This window comes from Strigops habroptila, chromosome 1 (genome assembly GCF_004027225.2).
Source record: "Strigops habroptila isolate Jane chromosome 1, bStrHab1.2.pri, whole genome shotgun sequence".
NCBI lineage: Eukaryota > Metazoa > Chordata > Aves > Psittaciformes > Psittacidae > Strigops > Strigops habroptila.
The window spans coordinates 113,865,095-113,887,452 of record NC_044277.2 but is presented as its reverse complement, the minus strand read 5'-3'; the positions used below and the strand labels follow the sequence as shown (position 1 = coordinate 113,887,452).

The window sequence follows — 22,358 nt, the reverse complement described above, 5'->3', positions numbered from 1 at the left end:
TTTCTCAAAATGTTTGTTTTTCTGTAAGAAACACTTTTCACTTTGAATTCATTGTTCCTTATACAATAAAATAAAGCTGCTATTATATGAGATTTCACAGAGTTCATTCAAAGGCACTTTTTTTTTGTCAGTAATAAGAAAAGATTTTGATGATTTTGCTTATAGGAAGAGGGTCCCTAGGTAGACAGAGGAAGTTCAGACCAAAGCCAAACAAGTTGCATTTGCTCCAAAATAAATTTCCCTGCTGCTTTAGAGCCAAACAGCCTACATTACTACTGTATACAGTATTTTCAAAAATTGTTTTTCTGTACTTTTAACCCCATTTCCAAAGGAAGGAGCATCAGAACAATTTCAAATTTGAATAAAGCCACTCTCTTGTGTCAGCTAAGGACATGAATTCCTTGAACAGAAGGAACAGAACATCAAACTTTTTTTCCTTTGAAACAAGCACTCTTCAAACTGAAGTCCCTGGATGCTGAAAGAGCCCTACAATTTTAGTGCATTACCCTTCATAAACACATTTTCAAGTAAGACAAAATCTGAGCAGTAAAGCCATGAAGTACCAGTCTGAATTGTACCAGTCTGAATTTGCTAAAATAAAAGTATAGCAATTCTTTTCTCCAAAAGCACATACTGACCTATACGAAAACATCTTAAACTCAGTAAAAGTTTGAGGGAAAAATTTCAGAAGAGCAATACAGAACTCAGGATTTCAGGTCACAAACTGCTCTTTCCAACACGTGGCTGTTCACCCTCCTGTCCTTACCCTCCCACTCTGGCAATCTTTGCCCACCCATGACCAGTATTATTACAGTAATAAGTATACTTTTTGCAATGAAGCATTCTCTCAAATTCTGAAACACAGAATTTGAAGTGGGCATGCATAATATCTTTATTTCTCTCTCTTCCTTTCATTACAACAACGATGAGGATTCATCACTCACAACACAATACACCAAATCTTTCATTAAAGGTCCTGGCCCAATTGTCAGGAAATTCTTCTGTGCAGTATTGCAGACATAGCAAATAGATCATGCATGCAACAGAACGGTTGAAGTCTATATATATAAAGAGTGTAATTTAAAATTATAACAATTCTCAGGATTATGACACCACTTTTTCTCTAGAATTTCAAAGCACATTACCAAAGTAACTAAACATCAGTTTCTTCATCACTAAAAGGAAGACAAGGACTTAACATGGACACAAAATGTACTTAATTTTCAAACTAAATACTACTAAAATGACTTCTAATTAGAAAAAAAAAATTGTAAGCTTAAATTTTGTGATATTCCAACTATTGTTAGTGAGATACTTATAACTAACTGCACTATTTGTTTACATGACAACTATGTTAGGAAATATGTCTAAGTTACTTTAAAAATAGACTTTTACTTAAAGAATACTTGATGCAAGCAGTAAAGGAATTGCAACTCCCACTGAAGCCCTTCAGTTTTGAGAGAAGGTACTCAGTAAAGTTGCACAGTTGTAATTAAATACAGATGGAAATAATCCTTAATACAGCAATCAAACAGCTGATGGTTTTACAATGATTCTAAAAACAAAACTTGAGGAAAAACTCATTTAATTCAAGACACTAATAAGCTTAATCAGGAAAAAAAAATATACATGTCTATTGTATTTCAACTCCACATTCCTACAATAGACTTGTTTTTCTTTCTTTCTTTAAGGAAATCTGATAAATTTTTTCACTTAAATACTCAGTTCATACTTCCGTTTTAGGTATCACCTGAGTCTGTAAGTAATGCAACAGACTTGCAAAATATATGCTTAGCTAATTTGAATTGTTATTATGAGTAATAAATAATCCAGAGAATTTATCTAAAACATCAGAAATTAAAAACTTCTTCAAGTCTTGGTATTGCTCAGATTTTAAGAAACATAAAAGTTTCTTTAGCTTTATGACAAACCTTTTTTAAACAGCACAAGTATAATGTTACTCTTTTATACAGCAAAAGTGTTTCTCCATTTGGGGTGCGGTACTTTACAAAGATCTTTATGAATTTGAGAGGAGGATTTTTTCTTAGAAAAATCAGCTTTACTACAGAAAAACAATAATTCTTACTCTTGAATATCAGATTTGAATATTTCAAAGAAAAAATATCTGAAAGAGAAAAGTAATTATACTACTAAACATGAACTGGAAAAGGAAAGAAACAGACTGGATGCAGCTAGAATGTAAAGAGCAAAGATCATGTCAACAGCTGACTGACTGGGTTTTGGAAGCTATCACTGTTCGAAGTCCTAAGCACAAAATATACCAGCAACAACTGTCATCTTATTGCTGAAACACATCTAGGAAAACTGTAATCCTGAACATTTCATGACTTGCCATTAAATTTTATTATCTAATTCAGCAAATAAATAAAACCCCTCAATATTCCACTACTTCCCACTGCTCTATGCTGGTATGTTGATTAGCAATGGAAGAGCCATAAAGTGAATTCGGACATAAATTTACAGTATTTTCTGTGCCAATACTAATACCCATTCATTTTAAGTTATCCCCAGAGTCTGAATTAGAGGACTGAAGAGGTAACTTGCTAAGAAGAAGGAGATAGCACTAAAGAAAAAAAAAATGAATTAAAAGAACACTTTTACAAATAACGAATCTATCAGGACAAATGAACAACTGTAAGGTTGTGCTTTGTCAAATAAATACAGCTGAAGAAGCAGCTTTAAAGTGAGACAGAACTGAAAGATGAGAGTTGTCTCTGGAAATCTGCTAGGAAAGTAAAGGAGCACTGCACAGTAAAAGCAGGTAGTCTCCAGTTCACTTCTGATAGACTTTCTTGAAAGCGAAGTTCAAGATTTCATTTAGATGCTAGAAACAAAACAAATATGTGCTTAGATTTAATATTTCTCTCAATAAATGCCTTGTCTGTTCCATCAAAAAAACACAAAAAATTATATAAACATTAAAAGGTTCTCATTTGCCCACAAGTATCTTATACTTGTAAACAATTTCCTTTGTAATCTTCATTTCTCTTGATACCACTGTTTTTAAACACTCATCACAAATTTGAATCAAGGTCCTTACTTTTACGTCATTATAATGAACCTAATTTCCAAACATCTTTCCAAAACCAAGTAATTTCCACTGTTCTGTTTACAATATAAATCCAAAGGAAAGAACTTTCTTAACCCTGCTCACCAAGTAAACAGATTTCTAACACGAACAAAGGCAAAACTGCTCTTCTAGTTGTCAGACAAATCTATTCTTTTCCCCCCACCAAACCCCACATAACTAAGACTTTACAGAAATATCAATTAATTAAAGAAAATAGACCAAAAAAAAAAAAAAAGTAGGATTTGCTGCAAAAAAACTGGGAAACCTTGGCATAGTCTTATGCTTTTTCACTTTCGCTATTCAGGCGAGCCTGCTAAATTTAAATCTCGAAGAGCTTGGTTTCGTTCTGCTTAGTACATACAGTAAACATCATCCTTACAGCCTCTACTCAATGCAAGTTAGTCCTAATCCAATTTAACTCAGGTTCCTCAAGTTCCTAGTAATATTGACGAGATCACTTCTGTACAGCTTGATGATACAGAATTAACTCATTCAAACTGCAAAATTTAATCACAGACGGGGACATCTATGCTTTCAGTTAATAATATATATATACACACACACACAGACATACGTTTATCAATTAGCACCATCTAGTGGGGTTAGTACAATTTATGCGATATGAGAAACTTGTAGCTCACTGTTCAGGTTTTTGTATGTCCTGTACAACATGATACAGCACAGGTCAATTAATTAATAAAATTCAGATGCAAAAAAGAAAAACAAAACCAAAGAAACTCTCTCATTTTAATTCATAACATCATGTTATTCCACTAAAAATTACATTTAAAATAATAATACTGACACTGAAAGCTGTATGTACATACATAGGAAAATTTATTGTTAGGAAGAAAATACCCCACCTTTTAGGCATTCAAACACATGCAAAACACAATTACAATTTAATTACTATTTTCTATTTTCACTCTTCAGTTTGCCTACCACACACCTCAAGAAAAATCTGCCACTTTTTAAAAGAAGCTATTCTGAAGCATGCAAACAATGAAAAGAACCCTCTCATTTAAGGCATTCATCACCACAGCAGAATTCCGCTGTAAGCACAACCTGATCAAAGTGCTACACACACTAGATCACAACCCAAAATGCTAATAAAATGACAGAATACTTCTGAAATTTTCCAATACTTCTGAAATTTTCCAACACTAAAACCAGATCCTAAGAGCTAACCATACTCAAATATGAAAACTAGAAATAGATTTTTAGTCAGTTTTATATTAAAAAGCATAGGGACTTCAATCCCTGCAAAGAAATAACGTTGAAGAATTTCAAATGCAAAAGCTAACAGACTCCCCCTGTATCAACCATGTGCAAGAAAGACTCAGAAATAAAAACCAGCAGCACATGTGGGTGCTTAAATGCAACAGGCAAACCAAAATCTCCACCAGCCTCTGCGAACAGACAAGTAAGCTAAAAGCAGTATTGTTGCCTTCTCCCACTGCCTGCTTACAGTCCAGGTTAAAAAACAAAGCAAAACAAAACAAAACAGAAAACAAACAGCAAAGCCAGGAAAGTGTTTAATAGTGTTAGGACAAGCCACAAGAGTGAGATTTAGCATTTGCTTAAATGCTTTTTACTGAAGCCATGGTCATGAAAGAAAAGAATGCCTACAAGGGCATGCTTTGTATTCAGGTCTTCCTGTGTTTCTAAAAAAGGTGTTTGACAGTTAGCAAACTTTCCAAACAAATCACAACAAATCAAGTGGAACTTGGACAAGGAGGGACAGGCACATCTCTGGTGAAATTCCAGACCTAAAGCTAACATGATAATACAAAGTTATGAAATGTTAAAAAACAGATAGCAAAATTAAAAAGCATCTTATGGTGGTTAGTAAAGGATGATCTTCCCTACTACACTTGGCATTAGGTGAAAGTCAGTTTTATTTTTGTTTCTGGGAATAATAGTAAAAGTGGGTGAAAATTCAGAAAAATAGAAAAACTGTGGAGAAAATATGTAGATATGAGAGAAAAAATAAGACCAATAAAAACCAGCAGTGGAAGACTTGCAGTGAGCACTTCAGAAGAACATAAGAATAGTAGGTGCTGAAGCCTGCACAGTACAGCCAGGTGCCAGGCTACAATTTAAAATAAACGGAAATAAGACAAAGGGATTATAATAAATTAATTAACATGAACAAAGAATTTTAATTTAAAAATAAGATTAAGACAGTATCTGAATTTTATTTAAGAGGATAGAAAGATGCATTAGGAATAAAATTTCCTAAATAAGTACAACCAGATAATTACAATAGTGTTAATGGATACAGCTAATTCTCAATCTTCCCTGCAGAGGACAGAAAAACACCAACACTGAAGTGGAATGTGTGTTGTAGGATAAAGAAGAGTACGAAAAATAATGACAAAATATTGGAAAAAAGTTGCAGCAATTTAGGAGAGATTTACTGCCATTTCCCCCTACCATTTCAGACCGTCGCACTCGAGGCTTTTGCATTAAATCATTCAAAACATGCAAACCCTTTTTACAGGAAGCTTCAAATCAAAGCCAATACACTCATTTATTTTTATACTGCAAGAGGTAACAAAAACGTATTTGCACAGATGTGCAAAATTACAGCCGTGCCATATCTTTAAGTTTTGGAAAGTTGATAGAAAACAGCAGAAATTGCCTAGTGACAGAAGAGACAACAGTGACAAAGATAAGGGAGCTGTATTGGCACTCCTACTATTATAAAAAGGAATACAGAGATAACTTTAGCAATTTTATTCTTCAAGAAGTAAGGATCTATGAAAATACAGACAAGAGATACAAAAGTCTCAACTACTGGGATGACAAGAGATTTCGTAAGAGTTTCCAACCAGGAACTTCCCCCCAGCTCTCTTTTTTCAAGTAGGATGTAACCAAAGCATTAGCTAGCATAGAATCATAGGATGGTTCGGGTTGGAAGGGACCTTAAAGATCATCTAGTTACAACCCCCTGCCACAGGCAGGGGCACCTTCCACTAGACCAGGTTGCTCAAAGCCCCGTCCAACCTGGCCTTGGACACTGCCAGGGATGGGGCAGCCACAGCTTCTCTGGGCAACCTGTGCCAGGGCCTCACCACTCTCACAGCGAATAATTTCTTCCTAAAATCTAACCTAAATTTATCCTAATTTACACTGCATTTGAATATGAAGCCACTGAGAATTCAAATAATATTAGGAAGAGGTATCATTAACCAGTTGTGGTTTTCTACATTTTTATGCCATAGATGAGTTATAACATGAACAAAACCAAAAGGTAACATATTTCCTTTTACATCAAGCAAAAATATCAGTTTTCACTTGACAGAACAAGAAATTACAAATTGACCTAGCTTAACTCAGTTGAACTCAGCTCAACTGAAATACACTTTATTACTCTCTAACTGTATGCATCTTCAGATGATCCGCCTCAGTGTATGACAGGTCATTCCTACCTACATTCTTAAAGGTTCGGAAAATCAGTGGAAAAGCCAAAATAATTAAAACCCAGCACAATATTCCCACAGAGAAGCCATGACAGAAAAGTTATAGAAGTGTTAATAATAAAAAGAGAAGAAATACACATAACACAAAGGGAATTAAAGTTCTCGTACATTAAAAATTCATTTAGCAGTAGAAAAATAAACAGAAAATAATCCAGTTCTAATAAGCTTAAAGATCAATATACATACTCAGAGAACACCGAGACAGAGCAGAAGCAGGACAGAAGATGTGATCAAGCCAAAGGTCTTACTCCGTGGTTACCTGATATACAAGAAGAAAATATTGCTTCCCCTTTGGGAGAAGACAATACTAAAACTCGGTTAGATTATTAGTTAGAATTAGTTAGAAATTGGTAGAAAGTGGATGTTTCAAGATGAAAGAGCATAGGCACACAACTACAAATATTATATTGCTTGGCGAGTGCTATCGTATGATTTGTAGTTAGCCTTTAATGACAAACCAGACTTCAACATGACCAGCTTAGTATTTCAGATGCCGATTAACACCATTAAAATCACGGGTTACTTTTTTCCTACAATGTTTGAAACTTGAAAATTCAGAATTGCACCCTGATTTATGGTTTGATCCTGATTAAAGCCATGTATGTCTGTAGTGCCATTACTGGCTTACTTTATCACTAAATCTCAACGAAAACTGCTCTTTTCCATGAAATCCAATCTGTAAAGCACATAAAAATTGAAGATATTTTATTAAGATGATATCCATACTAAATATAAAGCAGTACTGAACCTATCCCAGACATAATCCTCAGCATTTGTAACTGGCAGGTTTGGGGGGGGGGGTTAGCTTGTAAATGTTAAAATGATCGAGGCAGTGGTGTTTGTGAGTAATTGACATTACTGGCATTTAACTTGTATAGGTCGTGATTTCTAGTGAAAGTCAACAATTTAGAAATAGGGAGACAATACAGACTTACTTTCCAACAAAATAAGACTGTTTGCCCTCCCTCCCCCATCCCCACCACTCAGTAAATATCATGTTCTTCATGAAGAGTCACACTGTATCTGAGCCACTGGGGGAGAAGAGTCAGCAGCTCCAAGGTTCAAAATCTCGTCTTGGGAGTAACGATTTCGTGTTAGAGGTCTAGGAAAGGTGAGAGAGAAAGGCAGCACAGCAGAAATCGGAGGAAAAACAACCTAAAATTGAAGGGGAGAGCACAAAGTGCCTAGTTGGTATAACATTCTCTGAAATGAACAGTTCTGAAGCAAAAATATATCCTTGCTGACCAGAAGATTCATCAAGAAGGGCATATTGATGCATCTTGTATAGTGACTGAACGTATGGATAATGAAATTAAAATGAGAAACTAAATTCAGCAGTCAAAATGGATTATGGTTTTATTCCTTTGCATTAATAATATTGGTGGATATATATCTGTGTATGTGAAATCCAAGCCCAGAAACTCATGAGAGCGGGGTGTGTTTCTGTTTTCCTAATGAATTTAATCATGTGTACTTTGCTAGCAATCTTTAAGCTGCAATAGCCAGCAAGTAAGAGGAGACCCATATCCAGAAGGACTCAAGGTGTTAACCAGTGGCTGAGTAAAGGGCCTAGGGTCCTGGCATGGCTATTTAATTTGGACTTCGAGCCTATGCAAGTATTAGAGTAATCTGTAAAAGTGGTTCTGCTTAGAAATCTAGAGAGTGAAGGTGCATGTGTTTTCAGTAGTGAACTTCAGCCCTGATCAGCTGCAGAGGATAAATGGGACCAAGCTGCCTGATTTTTTGTTTATATGAGCACCACTGGCGCTTACTTGGGTAAAGACACTGCTCTGTCTGCAGTAGCCTTTCTGGCCAGCTGGGCTAGTGCATAGGTGATCAGCCTCAGTACTGGTTAGACCTGCAAATGGGAACAGCAGTGGCCATATCCATCTCTCTGTGTGCCAGACTGTGCTTCTGCAGCCAAGATAGAGGAGTCCTGGGGTCAGTTACACTTGGCAACTCTCACACTACCCTCAAACGCCAGCACTGATGGAGTGTATAAAAGGTTAAGTATCTCATCTAGTTTGCATGTAACAAAACAGCATAACTTTGGAAATACATGCCAACTAGGTGAGAGTAATGTCTTCCCTAGGAATTTATATAGCCATGTTAACATGACATACAAATATTTCACCTTCATACAGTTATTGCCTTATTGTCTCTAAGATGAGGAATTAGTCCAATCCTTATTTAGCAAATGAGAAGTAGAAGAAGCCTGCAGACATACATGAGAAGACATGCTGTGAGAAAAACTGGGTCTCATTAAAATGGAGGGGATGGGAAAGACAACTGCAAAATACAGGACCATAATGTAATCATGTGCAACTGTATCTGGCCCATTGAGCCGTCAGTGAAAACGAACCCAAAACAGCTCTAACTTTAGACAATTCAATGTTTTTAGAACCATCACTAAATAAATAGGAAAGATTTTTACACCATTGGTACCTTAGAGTGGTTCAGCTGGAGCAAGGAGGCATGAAACCCTTCTCTCTGGAGCACAGAAACAGACTTTGTCACCATGCTGAAGATGCATTGTCAAAGTGAATTTGAACATTTAGGTTTTGCTATTGCATTGAAGGTATACTCAAGTCAAGAGCAATTGCTCATTGTAAGTTACTCAACCTTAGTGGGAGGAGACCTTATAACAGTCATCCAGTACCTAAATGAGGCCTACAAGAAATCTGGAGAAGGACTTTTTACAAGGGCGTGTAGTGGTAGGACTTGGGGAAATGGTTTTAAGCTGAAAGAGGGTAGATTTAGATTAGACATTAGGCAGAAAATCTTTACTGTGAGGGTGGTGAGACACTGGCACAGGTTGCCCAGAGAAGCTCTAAATGCCCCATCCCTGGAAGTGTTCAAGGCCAAGCTGGACAGGGCTTGGAGCAACCTGGTCTAGTGGAAGGTGTCCCTGCCCCGTGGCAAAGGGGTTGGAAAGCGGGTAATCTTTAAGGTCCCTTCCAACCCAAACATTCCCTGATTCTATGATCTGCATAGACAACTAAGCCTTATGCTTTGCATGTTTTTAAATCTTATTTCTTCAGCACCTTATTGATTACTCTGCAGTGACTCTGAACCACATGGATAGCACCGGTATCTTAAGCACATACATGCTACAGCTCTCAGTGTAATTTGTTCTTGAAGTGAACTTCCACTGACATCACCACACCTGTGAAGTAAGTGCTGGATTCTACAAAGATACACAGAAACAGCTGTGGTTAAGAGAACACTGCTATACAAGCAACGCTTTCTGTAAGCCTAAAGGAATAGCGCACATGTAGAATACTATGTTGCTCTCTTCTTTCCATGCTTTAAAAAGGAAAAAAAGCATTAAAATAGAAATAACTGAAAGAATTTTAAAGACCAGAAGTGCTTAAGGCAGCACAGAAGAAAGAGAAGTAATGGGGAACAAAAAAAGAAAAGATGAGTAAAAACTGTGAGTGTATGCCTGTATTTCATATGAAGGAGGAAAAATAGTGAGGATGTGTGTCATATTACACATATTACTAAACACTACAAATTAACTTCAGGAGGATTAGATGGATGGAGAATGGATATAACCAAGATTTCCAAAACAAGAAGAAAAGTTAACGTAAGCAATAATAAAACCTGTTGATAGGAAATGGGCAGGCATTTTTTGCTAAATCTTATTTTTAAGATTTTTATTAAGTCTTATTGTATCAGTTTCTATGCTTCAGAAAGATTTTATAACTATCACATCCCATCTTTCTTAACTCTTACCATGTTTTTGCACTGCAGAGGCTTGTTTGGGTAGTTATGACTTTCTGATCTTAAAAGAAACATAGTCCAAGGCAGCAACAAAAAAATTGTTTAAAACACTCCCTCACATGTTCTGCCACAGAACTTCTGGTCCAAAGGAACACTGTAGAAAAATAGTTTAAAATTACATTATCCTTGCATGTCTTGGATTTATCAGACTACTATTACTGAGCAGCTTATGAGACCTTTGTTTGGCCTCAGTATCATAGACAAAAAATGTATCACTCTGGTTAAATAAATACTGTACGAGCTTCCTAAGACAAGAAAAAAACTGGGTATGAGCATAGATTTTGGTTCTAAAACTTCTCTTCAAACTGCTGTACCAGTTTTGTCACTAGGCTGGTACATTGCCCTCTCAGTAACAACGAAATTACAAACTATTTGTCTTAGAAGGATTGATTTACTTCTTTTATGTCCAGTACATTTTGGCTGTATTTCTGCTACTTTTTGGAGGTTTCCCAGCAGAAACTTTAAATCAATTACTGCTGATCCAAAAAAATGCCTCTGTCTGGATTTTAACCTAAAACAAAGTTTTTTCACATTCCAAAGCACTGATTTATTCACAAGTTTCGAGTAATAGTCATAGAACAACACTTCACACCTCTGATTTAATAAGCTCATCTGCTTTATTTTTCATTTCAAAAGTTGGTTGGTACACCATACCTCTTAGAGGTTTCTGATATCAACCCAACTTCTTCAGCTTTTATGAGACTAAACTGTCAACAAGACAATTTAATTGATACTTTGGAAACTGATCTTTGAATTGTTTTCTTATTATTATTTTTAACAAAATGGGCTGAAAGGTGGAGTTGATGACAGGAACAGGACTTCCTTATAAAAATCTAGACGAAAAGTCACAAGTGCCTATTACTAAACACATTAGCAACTTTGATGCAGGAACTCCAAGATGCTAGAGATTCTGAATGTCCAAACTTCTGACAAAGTTAAACTTCTACCAAAAGTACAAAATAAAGATATAATAAAAAAATTTTAAAAAGTATTCATCACAGAAGAATCCATTCAGTAGACTTCAGGAAAAAATGATTATTTACGTTCACCAGCTGTGTATCTTCTAGTCAACTATCTACTAGCTCCAGTTATAACAAATACTTTTAGTTGAAACATCACACAGGATCCATATTTCACCACAACCGCACTAACCCATCCATTTGATATTAACTTGACATGCATTTTTCTACGAAGTTACACCATCCAAAGCTATGCCTGGCCACTTCTTCAATAAACTGGAGGTGCGCTTTTTCACTTTATTAAAGGCACAAATAAGCATGGGTATGTATATGTGAACACACATGGCAAAACAACTTTGCCTTTACTCAGAGAAGAAACAGTAAACCTGTTACATGCGGAAAGTTGAGGGGTTTAGCTATGATTTCAAACAGGAATTAATTTTTATTTTGCCTTTTTTTTTGCCCAATTATTACCCGATGTACTGCGTTTTTATACAATAAGAGCACAAACAAGTTAAAGAGTTCAACACACACACATCAACCAGATCGCCCTTAATCTCAACAAAAGCAGCAATCATTTGCTCAATGCCTGGCTGCAAGCTACCTTTTCCCTAATGTTTCCATGGAAACAATATCAACCTGAATAAAGATCATGTACTATTTTCTATAAAACGTCAATTACCTTATTTTGATTAATCTGATCACCGTTCCTATGGAAATTAAGTTTAAAGGCAGCTGACTGCCTCAAGCTAAGAGCGATCTCTTTACTTGCAGATTTCAGTTGCTGGCTATTGAGCAAGTCTCGAAAAAATCACTTTGGCTTCAGAAGTAACACTTTAAATTTATGTGGCATTTCATAAGGAATAACAGCTTGCATTACACTTTTTTTGAATGCAGTAATTTTGAAGGAAGCAAAACAACTCATTGCTTCAGTGGTAATTACTCTACATATGAAGGCAAACTACTGTAAATCATCTAGACACTTTCCTTCAGAGTATTGTTTTTCCAACAGTTTTCATCTTTAGGTAAGCAGAAAGCATGTGGCAAGTTTATATTTCAGTATATGAATTAGATCATTACCTCCAAATACTTTGGAAGAGCACTGAAATTCTAACACTCCTCTATATATATTCTCTACATACGCCAGAGGAAGCTTCAGAAATTAACTGGAGACCAAGCTTCCTCTCCAGGTCTGTAGGGTTGAAAACTTTGTGTATCATGTTTTGCCAGTATCACTTGAGGCAAGACTGGATGATGCCTTTTTGAACAAGAAACATTCACTGAATAAGGGCACCCTTACAAAAATCAAGCTCTCCTTGATCTGGAATGATCTGGATTTAAAGAATGACCAACAACTGCCACCTGTTGTCTAGTACATCAATACTAATGAATTATAGTAAATTCCTTCTCTCCTTGCCAGAAATAGTAAAAGTTTTCAAACTGGCACAACAGACCACGTCTGTGCATTGTTTGGACAGTCTGCATTACAAGAGTGATTGCTTTACTCTTGCATGCTTACTCTGACTGAAAGAGTAAACTATAACATAAGAAGCAACCTTGCTTGATTCTCCTCTAGAGCATGAAGAACAATTATTTTTCATTGGCCATGAATTGTTACTGGCTGCCAACCACCACACTCACACCTCCTCCTCCAGATGGCCAGGTGGTAAATGCTTACTCACGCTGCCTTTTTCTTCACTTTTTCCCATCTCCAAAGCAAACAGCACTTCAGAGTTCCACATGAATTTACAGAACTGCAGCCTATTCCCTTTACCAGGGAGGCACAGCTTTTTTATATAAATATGGTCGAGAACTCAGCAGTAAAGAACCTTATGGACTTCAAGTACCAAAAGCACCATTTTAGTGAATGAGCTTTCAGCGTCAATAATTCCACCCACCCCAAGGTGGTCTAGATATATCTCCAATTCTCCAGCGCTTTCCTCCAAAACCATAATCTCACTCCATTAGATATGAAGTTAGATGGCACCTATGGTCTACCAAACCCTAGTCCCACTTTCTCCTAGTGCATTTTCCAGGTTTGCTGTTCTTGGGTAACATAGCTCCTCTGAGCTCCTTCTGAGGTGGCTGCTTTTGTGTGCCCTGAAATCAGAAACCGTTCTCACCATTCTCTTAACAGATGCAAACATATTATTCATCAAAATCCCCTCACAACTACATCCTCTCTCTCGGTCTTCTATATACCATAACATTTAACAGCAGAAAGAGTTCTTGTGACCCACAGCAAAGACAGTTCCAACAATAAATTATGAAGATGGTATAAATATTAGTTCTAGAGAAAGTATACATGAAGAACAAAGTAATGAGAAAGTAAATAACTTTTGTAAGTTCAGCAAAAAATAGTTCAGTATCAGTTTCAAACTTGAAGTGCAGAAGCAGTCAACATTAACATCATCGGGTTGCCATGGAGAAAGCCAAACTCCATCTCAGTACAATCTCCAACCTTCATTCTACGTCATTTGTGCCACGCTCAGGTCTTACACTACCTAACACATCCTCCTCAGCCACCATCACACTCCCAGTCCTTTGACATACAGATGTCATTCCCTCCATCCATGCATCATCCCCATCAAAAGTTCAGAACAATGAGTTCAGAAGGATCAGTTGTCACATGACTCATTGGAACAAGTCGTATAATCTGAAGTCTGTTCCCTCTACATTGTCTTGGGAAGAAGATCCAAATGTGTGGATGCTTGAGCTCGTGCCCACACAGGAGCATTCACCATTCAGATGCACAACACGGGATGTGAACACGCAAGATCTGTATAGCACGCACCTGCATGATGGCTGCAGAATGTCTGACACATCACGGGGTAGGAGAAGCTGCACTATACGACCTCTCTCTGAGCACCAAAAGAACCTGTATAGCTCTTCCTAGGTGAAGGGCTGGACAGCTATGAGTTAGTCTATCCTCTAACATAAAACAAGCCATGAAACCTTCCCGAGATTCTCTGATTCTGTACTGTAGATGCAAAGCTGTTAATTTTACAGACTAACATGGAGTTTTGTGTGTAAAGTTCTGGGTAAAAACTAAGCCTATATAAACTTGCCTATGAACTAGGCTTGTACCAGACCACATTGAGGATTTAGCACATCATCTGCAGAGTGTTGATTTCATCACTACGAACATGTGTCAAATCACTCCCTTTTAATTTGCCCCAGTCAGCTCATTTTTTGTAAATGCTATCTTTATTTTTCTCATTACCAACAAAGGAACCACAGTAGGCTGAAAGCATATTTCATATTCATGTAAATATTATACATGTAATATATTCACATATTTAATTATTCATATATTAATATATGGTATAATGTGTTCATATTTCATATTCATATATGAGAGCATATTTCCTTTACATATTGAAAAATCTGAGTCTTCACACCAGAAATTTCCAATACTTTCAAACCACAATGATTGTAAAATTTGGGCTATGTAATCATATGATTCAATTTACATGCCAAACAAATTACACCAGGAAACATTCAACTATTTCAGTTTTTGAAAAGTTGTTAGCCATCGACATTGACAAACATTAGCACATACAAAATAATTTCTCAGAACTTCAAGTCATATCTAGGTGAAACTAACAGAAAATTAACAAACATTTAGGTTTTGCAGGGCCAGCTACCAAAATAGTAGGCAGTTGTTATAAAATCAGACCAGATTCACCAAACATTCTTTACTTTTGCAGTAGTTATTTTCTTTTCCAGTGCCACATACTGCTCTTTGGATGTACAAACTCCTCCCTGTCAAGAGGGACAGCAACACCACTTGCTGTGGGTTCTTTTTCATAATGCAAAGTACAGTACTGGCTAAAGAACTGTGCATGCTCTGAGCTGGCCAAAACCAATCACTAAACTGCAACTGGTTAAGAAACGCTTCGGTAGCAGCCCAACAGATCAGCTTACTCCGCTCTTGAGCATTACATCCACAACCAGAAATGTTTAAGGCAGTGGAAGGAGAAGCTTCATCCTGGAGCTAAACAGACAAACAGTAAAACATGTGTCTGGTGCACTAACAGCAAGCAAACGCACATGGAAATTCTTGCAGCTCCTCTAAAAATAAGCTGAAAGAGTAGTTAGAACAGATCTTTATTTATCCCTTCTGTTCTTCTTAAAGAAATCCAAACAGAGCACATGTGTACTACTGCAGGTTTCAGCTACATTAGTGCTCGTAATTACTCAGAAGGGTCATCTCTTCATGTTTCTTTTCTATAAATCTCTACAGAACAACTGGGATCTCTGCTATATAAAAAGTAATGAGATGGCTGAAGATTTTTGGTAGAACTTAAGAGAGTTATGTAATAAGACAAGGAAGTAACAAATTGAGGGAATGAGACACAAATTTTAAACATTCACTTATCCAGAGCCAGTTTTCTCTTCCAAACTGTCAACAACAGTTGTGGGTTCCCTCTTCTCTATACTTTGCAAACTAAAATCTAATCAACAGATTCCTTTATTGAGAAAAGGGACAGCAAGAACGGTTGCATCAGTTTTGCTGGTTTTACTTACTACAATAGGAATGTACTGTAGGGAACAATCCAGTATTTGCAGGGGAATGGACTGGATGATCTAATACAACTTTTCCATTTCTGACTTCTTAGAACAGCTCAGGCTGATCCAAGTTCACAAAGAGATTTCTGTCCAATAACACTGAATGAGGAGAACTCCAAGACAAGGTTTGGGGCTTTTTTTCTTTTTTTGTTTCTTTTCAATATTGTCAGAGTCAGAATAGCAAACCATATGCCATAGTATGCAACCATACAGAAAACACTATGAAACTTAACTATCCATAAAACTTAGAGTATCTGTACAAAAGTAGAAAGTTAATGTTATATTTAAACCTTTCAAGTAATTTGGAGCATTTTACCCCTTTTAAACCTTAGAAAAACAGCTCTTTTCTAATGTTTGAAATTATTTAACAGTAAGGTTAGAAGCATAGAAAATAGAAATTTTTATTAGGCAGTGTGTCTATCTTAAATAGAGAAACATTGCTGCCTAATTAGTAGTAGAGCCATGCTCATTTTCTTCCAAAACCGACACATACGAGGATCACAACATCCTTGGCTCTAAGCTAATGCCTTTTTTTTTTTATTACAAAATATCTGTCATCATTCTCTGCCTGAGGAATTAAAAACATTTGCCTTTGCAAGTACAGTTGACTTTAAGAAGTTATTGCTAGGAAAAACAGTCTTTCAAATAAGACACCAGAACCCAGAAAGAAAGATTTGGCACTTCTGAAGCCTTGTAACAGGGAAGGACTATGGCAGAATGGGTTTGTTCTTCTGCTCTTACAGCTCTCTTCCAAAAAGGCTATGGACTGCCTTCTCTGAAACTTGATAGGATACTGAATAATCCTTCTAAACATGTGTTAAAGGTCAAACAGATACCATTAGTTTCAGATAAAGTTAAGCCCATCTTGGGGCAGGGATACGAACTAGGTAAGCTTTTGCATGTCTTCATACCCACTTTCTACGCCTCAACTCCACAGAAATCAAAAGGTGAGGTTTGATACCTGTGATATGCACTAGGTCAAGAGCAGATGCTCTTAATAATCTCAGTATAATTTTAAAGTGTTGTCTTTTTGAATGAAATTTATATGGTGCATTAAAGAAGTGCAACTAGTGAACACTGAAGATGCAGGTTCAAGAATGAAGTCTATTTTAAGATACTGTGAGACTTACAGGACATTAAAAGAACTGTTCACAGGGTCAGTCACACACACATTTAATACTTGGACCCAAAACACACAAGATAAATAATAAAGATGGCTGAAATACTTCAATCTTGTTGTAACTGCAATAAAGTGATCATTCACAAATCCCCAAATCTTTCAATCTGCCTCAAGAAAGCTTTCTCATGAATGCTTTTTTGTTAAAATCTGAAAGACCAATCCACCCTGCAACAACAAGCCACATGGTAACCAGGGCATGCCAGTAGGAGAGCCAACTTTTCCAAAGTGAGAGTACTCAAGGTGAGTAAACTGGTAACTGTTCTGCTATCTTTTGGAGGAAGGGGCGAAAGAGAGCAAGTGAAGGAGTCTGAAAATATTTAGGCTTTGCCTCAATGGAAAATTACAGCAGATGTTGAAACGTCAGTGTTTCAGAGATCCACACTCATTTTCTAGCCAGCCTTCTTTAATTCCCAATCCAGAAACAAAACTAATTTAGCAATTGACCTAACATTTTGCTTAGATGCACACCACTGTTCAGCCCATATTAGAAAGACAACTGGTATTCCCCTTGCAGTGATCTTCTGAGCCACCTGAACAGACAGCTGCAGCAAAGCAGTAAGTCTGGGAATCACCACATTTCAGAAACTTTGATGAAATTCTGTAGGCAAGCAAGTACTGCCAAGTACTGTTCCCCTATTTGTTGCTTTTGTGTATCAACTACCAGAGCGCATTTGCGTTTACTTTTACATGCAAATTCTCAGCTATTTTGGAAATAATTCTGGCCAACATTATTACATCTTTTTCCAGAATAAGATAACTGAAAGAAATGGAGAAAGGTGATTCTTTCAAACCTACATGGAAATGATCCCAATTTTAGGTTTCCTCGACAAGGGTAACAAATTCTGCTCAATTATCTGGGAATCTGGGTATAGTCAAGGCACGGGTTACTACCACCTACTGACTCATTTGAGACCTCAGAATTTCCTTCCAGCTGAACTAGCTCCATACTGGAGACTGCAGACATACTTACCATTTGGTAGGAGTGGAACATTTCTAACCAGCTGATTGGCCCCATTTTTCTGCTATAAGCAATTTTAACATTTTCAGGGTAGCTCTGCATACTCCTATGGCATGCTTTGATTTCTTGTTGCTGATCATTTTCATAGTAGGACACTTCACTCAAGTATTCTTCCAAACTTATTTTAGGTCGTACTTTAGTCCAACATATTTATGTGCAAAACACAATTTTAAATGGAGGCAAGCCAATAAAAGAAACAGCTTACTAGAATTTCAGTTGACTTTGTTAAAGGAAATTATTTTAAATTAATGTGGCTACTGAACTGTTGCCATACTTGACCTCAGAAAATATATTCCTTCTAATTTTTGCTGTGAACATTTATTTATTTAAGCTAAACTCCAGGTCTTGAATGTTGACCATAAAGAAGTCTCAGATTTCCTGCTACTATTTCGTGCACTTTTTTTCTAAACAAGGGCAAACAACATATGTTTGCTGCATTAGCATGACACTGCCAAAACATCACTCTTAAATGAAATCATCTATGTATTTTTGGTAGAATCTTATTTAACAACTTCCACCCCTGACAGAAACAGAGTTAAAACAAGGCTGTTTTGTTTTCACTGAGCAACAGTTTGATCACTGGTTTACTAGATGGCGCTCGAAACATTTTTCCATATGCTCTTCTCAAAGAGAATCTGACTTAAATGTGGTTTACCTTCACCAGTGAATGAAGGCTTTTTTCACCAAACATATCCCAGAGGAAGGTCAGGTCTTCCTGGCTGTCCACATGTGGCTGCAGCTGGGCTGGCAATGCAGCCAGCAGCTCGTACAGACCTATAAAATGAAAATAAAACACAAAGTGTAATCTAGGGGTGATCTCATTAATTTCACTTAACAGTTTTGTGTAATTGGCTGCCTGGAGCATGTCATTTTAACTGAATAGAGAGCCTGGAGTATCCAGCATAACATTAACTTCTAGAACTAAAAGGAACGTTAAAAAAAAAAAAAAACAATTACTAAGAAGCAAGTATTAGCAGTGTACTTTTTACCTTGTCACAGTTGTCAAGCTTCTACATCCATATATATTTACACAAGGTTATGCAGAAAATTCATAAAGCTTTTGAAAAAAAGGACAAAACCAGAAAAAAAATACATTCCTTTGCTTAATCGTTATTCCATTTCCCTTGATGTTAGCCAAAGAGTGAAATGAGTCATGAATAGGAAAAACTTCCTTAAAAGAACAGAAACTGGATACGGTGGTCCATTAAAAAAAGGTTCGTGGTTTCTCTAAATATTTCTTGCTAATATATTGCTTAATATTTTTTTTACCCTGTGTTCAGTAGGAATCTACAGCAAGACAAAAGGAACTACTCTGTTTTGCAGGACTAAACCTTAAAAACCAAAACCAACAGAGTTTTCCCAGACACACAGAGAAATATTTCAGTAACATTTTTAATTTGCAGGTATTTGAGATTCTCCGTAAGGTTAAAGCAGCTGCTGTTCCCAGTTATTTGTGGCACACCTCACCAGCAGTCTCCAAGGGGCAGACAGTAGCATACTGTTCCACAGTAGCATACAGCATAAAATATCCATCATGCACACAGGCCATCAAACTGCTGTCCAAGAAATGGAGCAACAGTGTTTGCAGCAACCCTCTTTAGGGAGGTAACCTGGCATGAGCTGATATCAATTCATAGCACATGTTTAATTTTCCAGTGGGATTACTTGGGGTAAAAAGGACAAAATGCCTTTTTCTCCAGTCTGCTGTCTACAAAAACACCAATAGTCTCTTGGGATCCAAGATACACGGTCCTGTTATTATTTTTAGTCTGAGCAAGTGCTGCTGTTCATCACAAGGACAGATTTACAAGATATTCAACTTGTTAAGAACACTGTTGTAAGTTATAGGTTACCTAACATTATTATGCCTATTATCTCCCTAAAACTTATGATTCAGAATATTTATTAGTAAGTGTAATCTCACAACCTTTCCAGGCACTACATATCCGTTTCAAAATTACATGCAGCACCTTCGGGATCCAATTATTTAACATTTTCGTCTTTTTATTGCCTCTCAGTAAAATATTCTGGAAAAAGAGGTTCCTTCCAGACACATTCTTTTTGTGGTCCAAGCGTTTTTGGTGGTTGACATTCATTTCTCTTAGAATCTTGCTTTTATTTAAATCTGCTCTTGTTTATGCTTCAGGAATACTGCAAAAAGAGGATACAAGTCAAACCACTGCAATTTTGCACGGACAGAAAAAGAACACTGAGCCTTGCCTAGTAAGACACAGTCAGTGATTGAGCTGACACCCAGAGAACAGAGGTTTGAATGGGACACCTGGCTCCAGCTTCCTGGGCTATTAGGATGTCAGCACCTAGCAAAAATGGTTATTTTTATCACGTAATTTATGCTTCAAAAACATTTTCCTTTAGAAAACTAAAAAAAAAAAAAAAAAAAAAAAAAAAAAAAAACTTTACACACAGCCTTCTATTTCTGTGCATAGACACTTTTGTTGCTACAAATACATTTACCTCAGAGTAATCTACAGGTTGTTAGAAAATAGAATATAAAGTTCAATATAAGCTTACACTGTGGCATAACTGCTTAGAAACAATCATTTGTGCCATTCTGAAGAAAGAAAATATTAATTTCAGCCACTCTCTTCAATATGAGATGTATGACAGAGTAAGCTTTCTTTTCTTTGATCCATTAGATCTGCCTAAATTTCACATATGATCAACTACAAAACTATCCTATAATTGTAATTTGCTCCTCAAAGTTTTGATAATTAAATTCCCAGTGAGAATAAAATGAAAGTTCATATTTCCTTTTGGATTAACTAATTACAGCAGTGACACACTGTGAGACTGAAACTGCCTCTAATAAGACTTAGGTTTTATGCACAGAATTCCCAGAGAAAAATCCCACCTGCCAGCACTCCAGGATCGACTAACCCTGCAGATGCTTAGTCACATTAAGGTTTCCCCATTCAGCTCAATTTTTTCCTCATTCAGTGTTCATCAGCTTCATTCATGCATTAGCCCTGAATTGTCCCTGCTACAGAACTGAGCGAACGTCCCTCATGTGCTACTCCAGCTTTGACAGCAATGCACCCAATCCATACAACTCTCCTGGGGAAGAAGAGAAAAATCAGACAAGTGCTGACTGATTTTGTCCAATATCATAGCTATGTTTCTAGTTCTGCCCTACTTCAGCTCTACAATCCAGCGTTTATAGCTTTCAGCCAGAAGGAAATCAGAATCCCACCCTTCACAGCAGCAGAACCCGAGGGCTACACCATGCAGCATGCTATTCTTACAACTCCTGTTCTTAAGACTCCTGTTGAAACCAAGCACTATGTAGCCAGGGATAAAAAACCCTCAATTAAGGAGCCAAATGAAAATCAGGCAGGAGGAGGACTTTGGGTAACCTTGGGTATTTAGGTGGGGAGAACAGAAGACAAAGATCTAGAATATGTCTAAAGTTAAATTTGTGTAATTCCAGATCATCCAGCTCAGCTGTAGCCTCCTTCCAACCAGAAGGCAATGGCAGCAGAAGGTGCTAGCACCTCTAAAGGTTTACCTTTACAGAGTCTCATTTCTTCCTTGTTCCTTTTGTGGTGCCCAGTACAGAATCAAAAATTTTCAGAGGGGCATTCAGATCTTTATACAGAAGAAAACCAGTATGTGGATCTTCTACACACACAGACCTACAACGTCACATTTTATTTGTGTCTCAATTACATAAAGTGTGGTGCTGTTATTCATTGCAGCGTGAAGAAATGGAAAATTGTGGCTGGCATATGACTTTATGGGCAAATGGGATTTAAAAGAAAGTGCTTCTGTGATATGGACAGGGACAAAATAACTTGTCAAGTTATTGTAAACTGGTAATGAAGTTGAAACCACTACATTGGCAATTATACTTTGGCCTAATATAATTTACCAGATTTGATTACTTGTCACATCCATCTTTCCGACACCTGAAGGGTAGTAGCTCAAATCGCTGCAGCCCTGTAAGGTGTCACTGTACAGAGATGCCGCCATGTGGCAACAGAGGTAATCTGAACTTGACAGCTTCAGCCCAACCTCAGACCTCCTGCAACACATCTAACTAACATTTTAGGTGGTTCTGCCAAGCCAGAGCCAAAGGCCACTGAAAGAAATGCAAGTTTCTCACTGGTTTTAGCACTGCCAATCTTTTCAGTAGGAATTACAAAGACTGAAGTCATGTTATACTGAGTAATTCTGATCACTTCTAAAACCAAAAATTAACTTTCAAGAAGGTCATAGCTATACCCCCCCATATTCAGATGAACTGTTT

The 22,358-nt window shown here is 36.9% G+C and overlaps 1 protein-coding gene across 2 annotated transcripts in view; it reads right to left on the bottom strand.

Moving 5' to 3' along the window:
• MPP7 (membrane palmitoylated protein 7) overlaps nucleotides 1-22,358 on the bottom strand; it is a 151,962-nt gene that overhangs the window by 79,604 nt on the left and 50,000 nt on the right. For both annotated transcript variants that reach the window (XM_030504945.1, XM_030504954.1), the window contains one exon: nucleotides 18,747-18,865. In XM_030504945.1, the coding sequence (XP_030360805.1) occupies nucleotides 18,747-18,865 (119 nt within the window). The remainder of the gene's footprint in view (nucleotides 1-18,746; nucleotides 18,866-22,358) is intronic.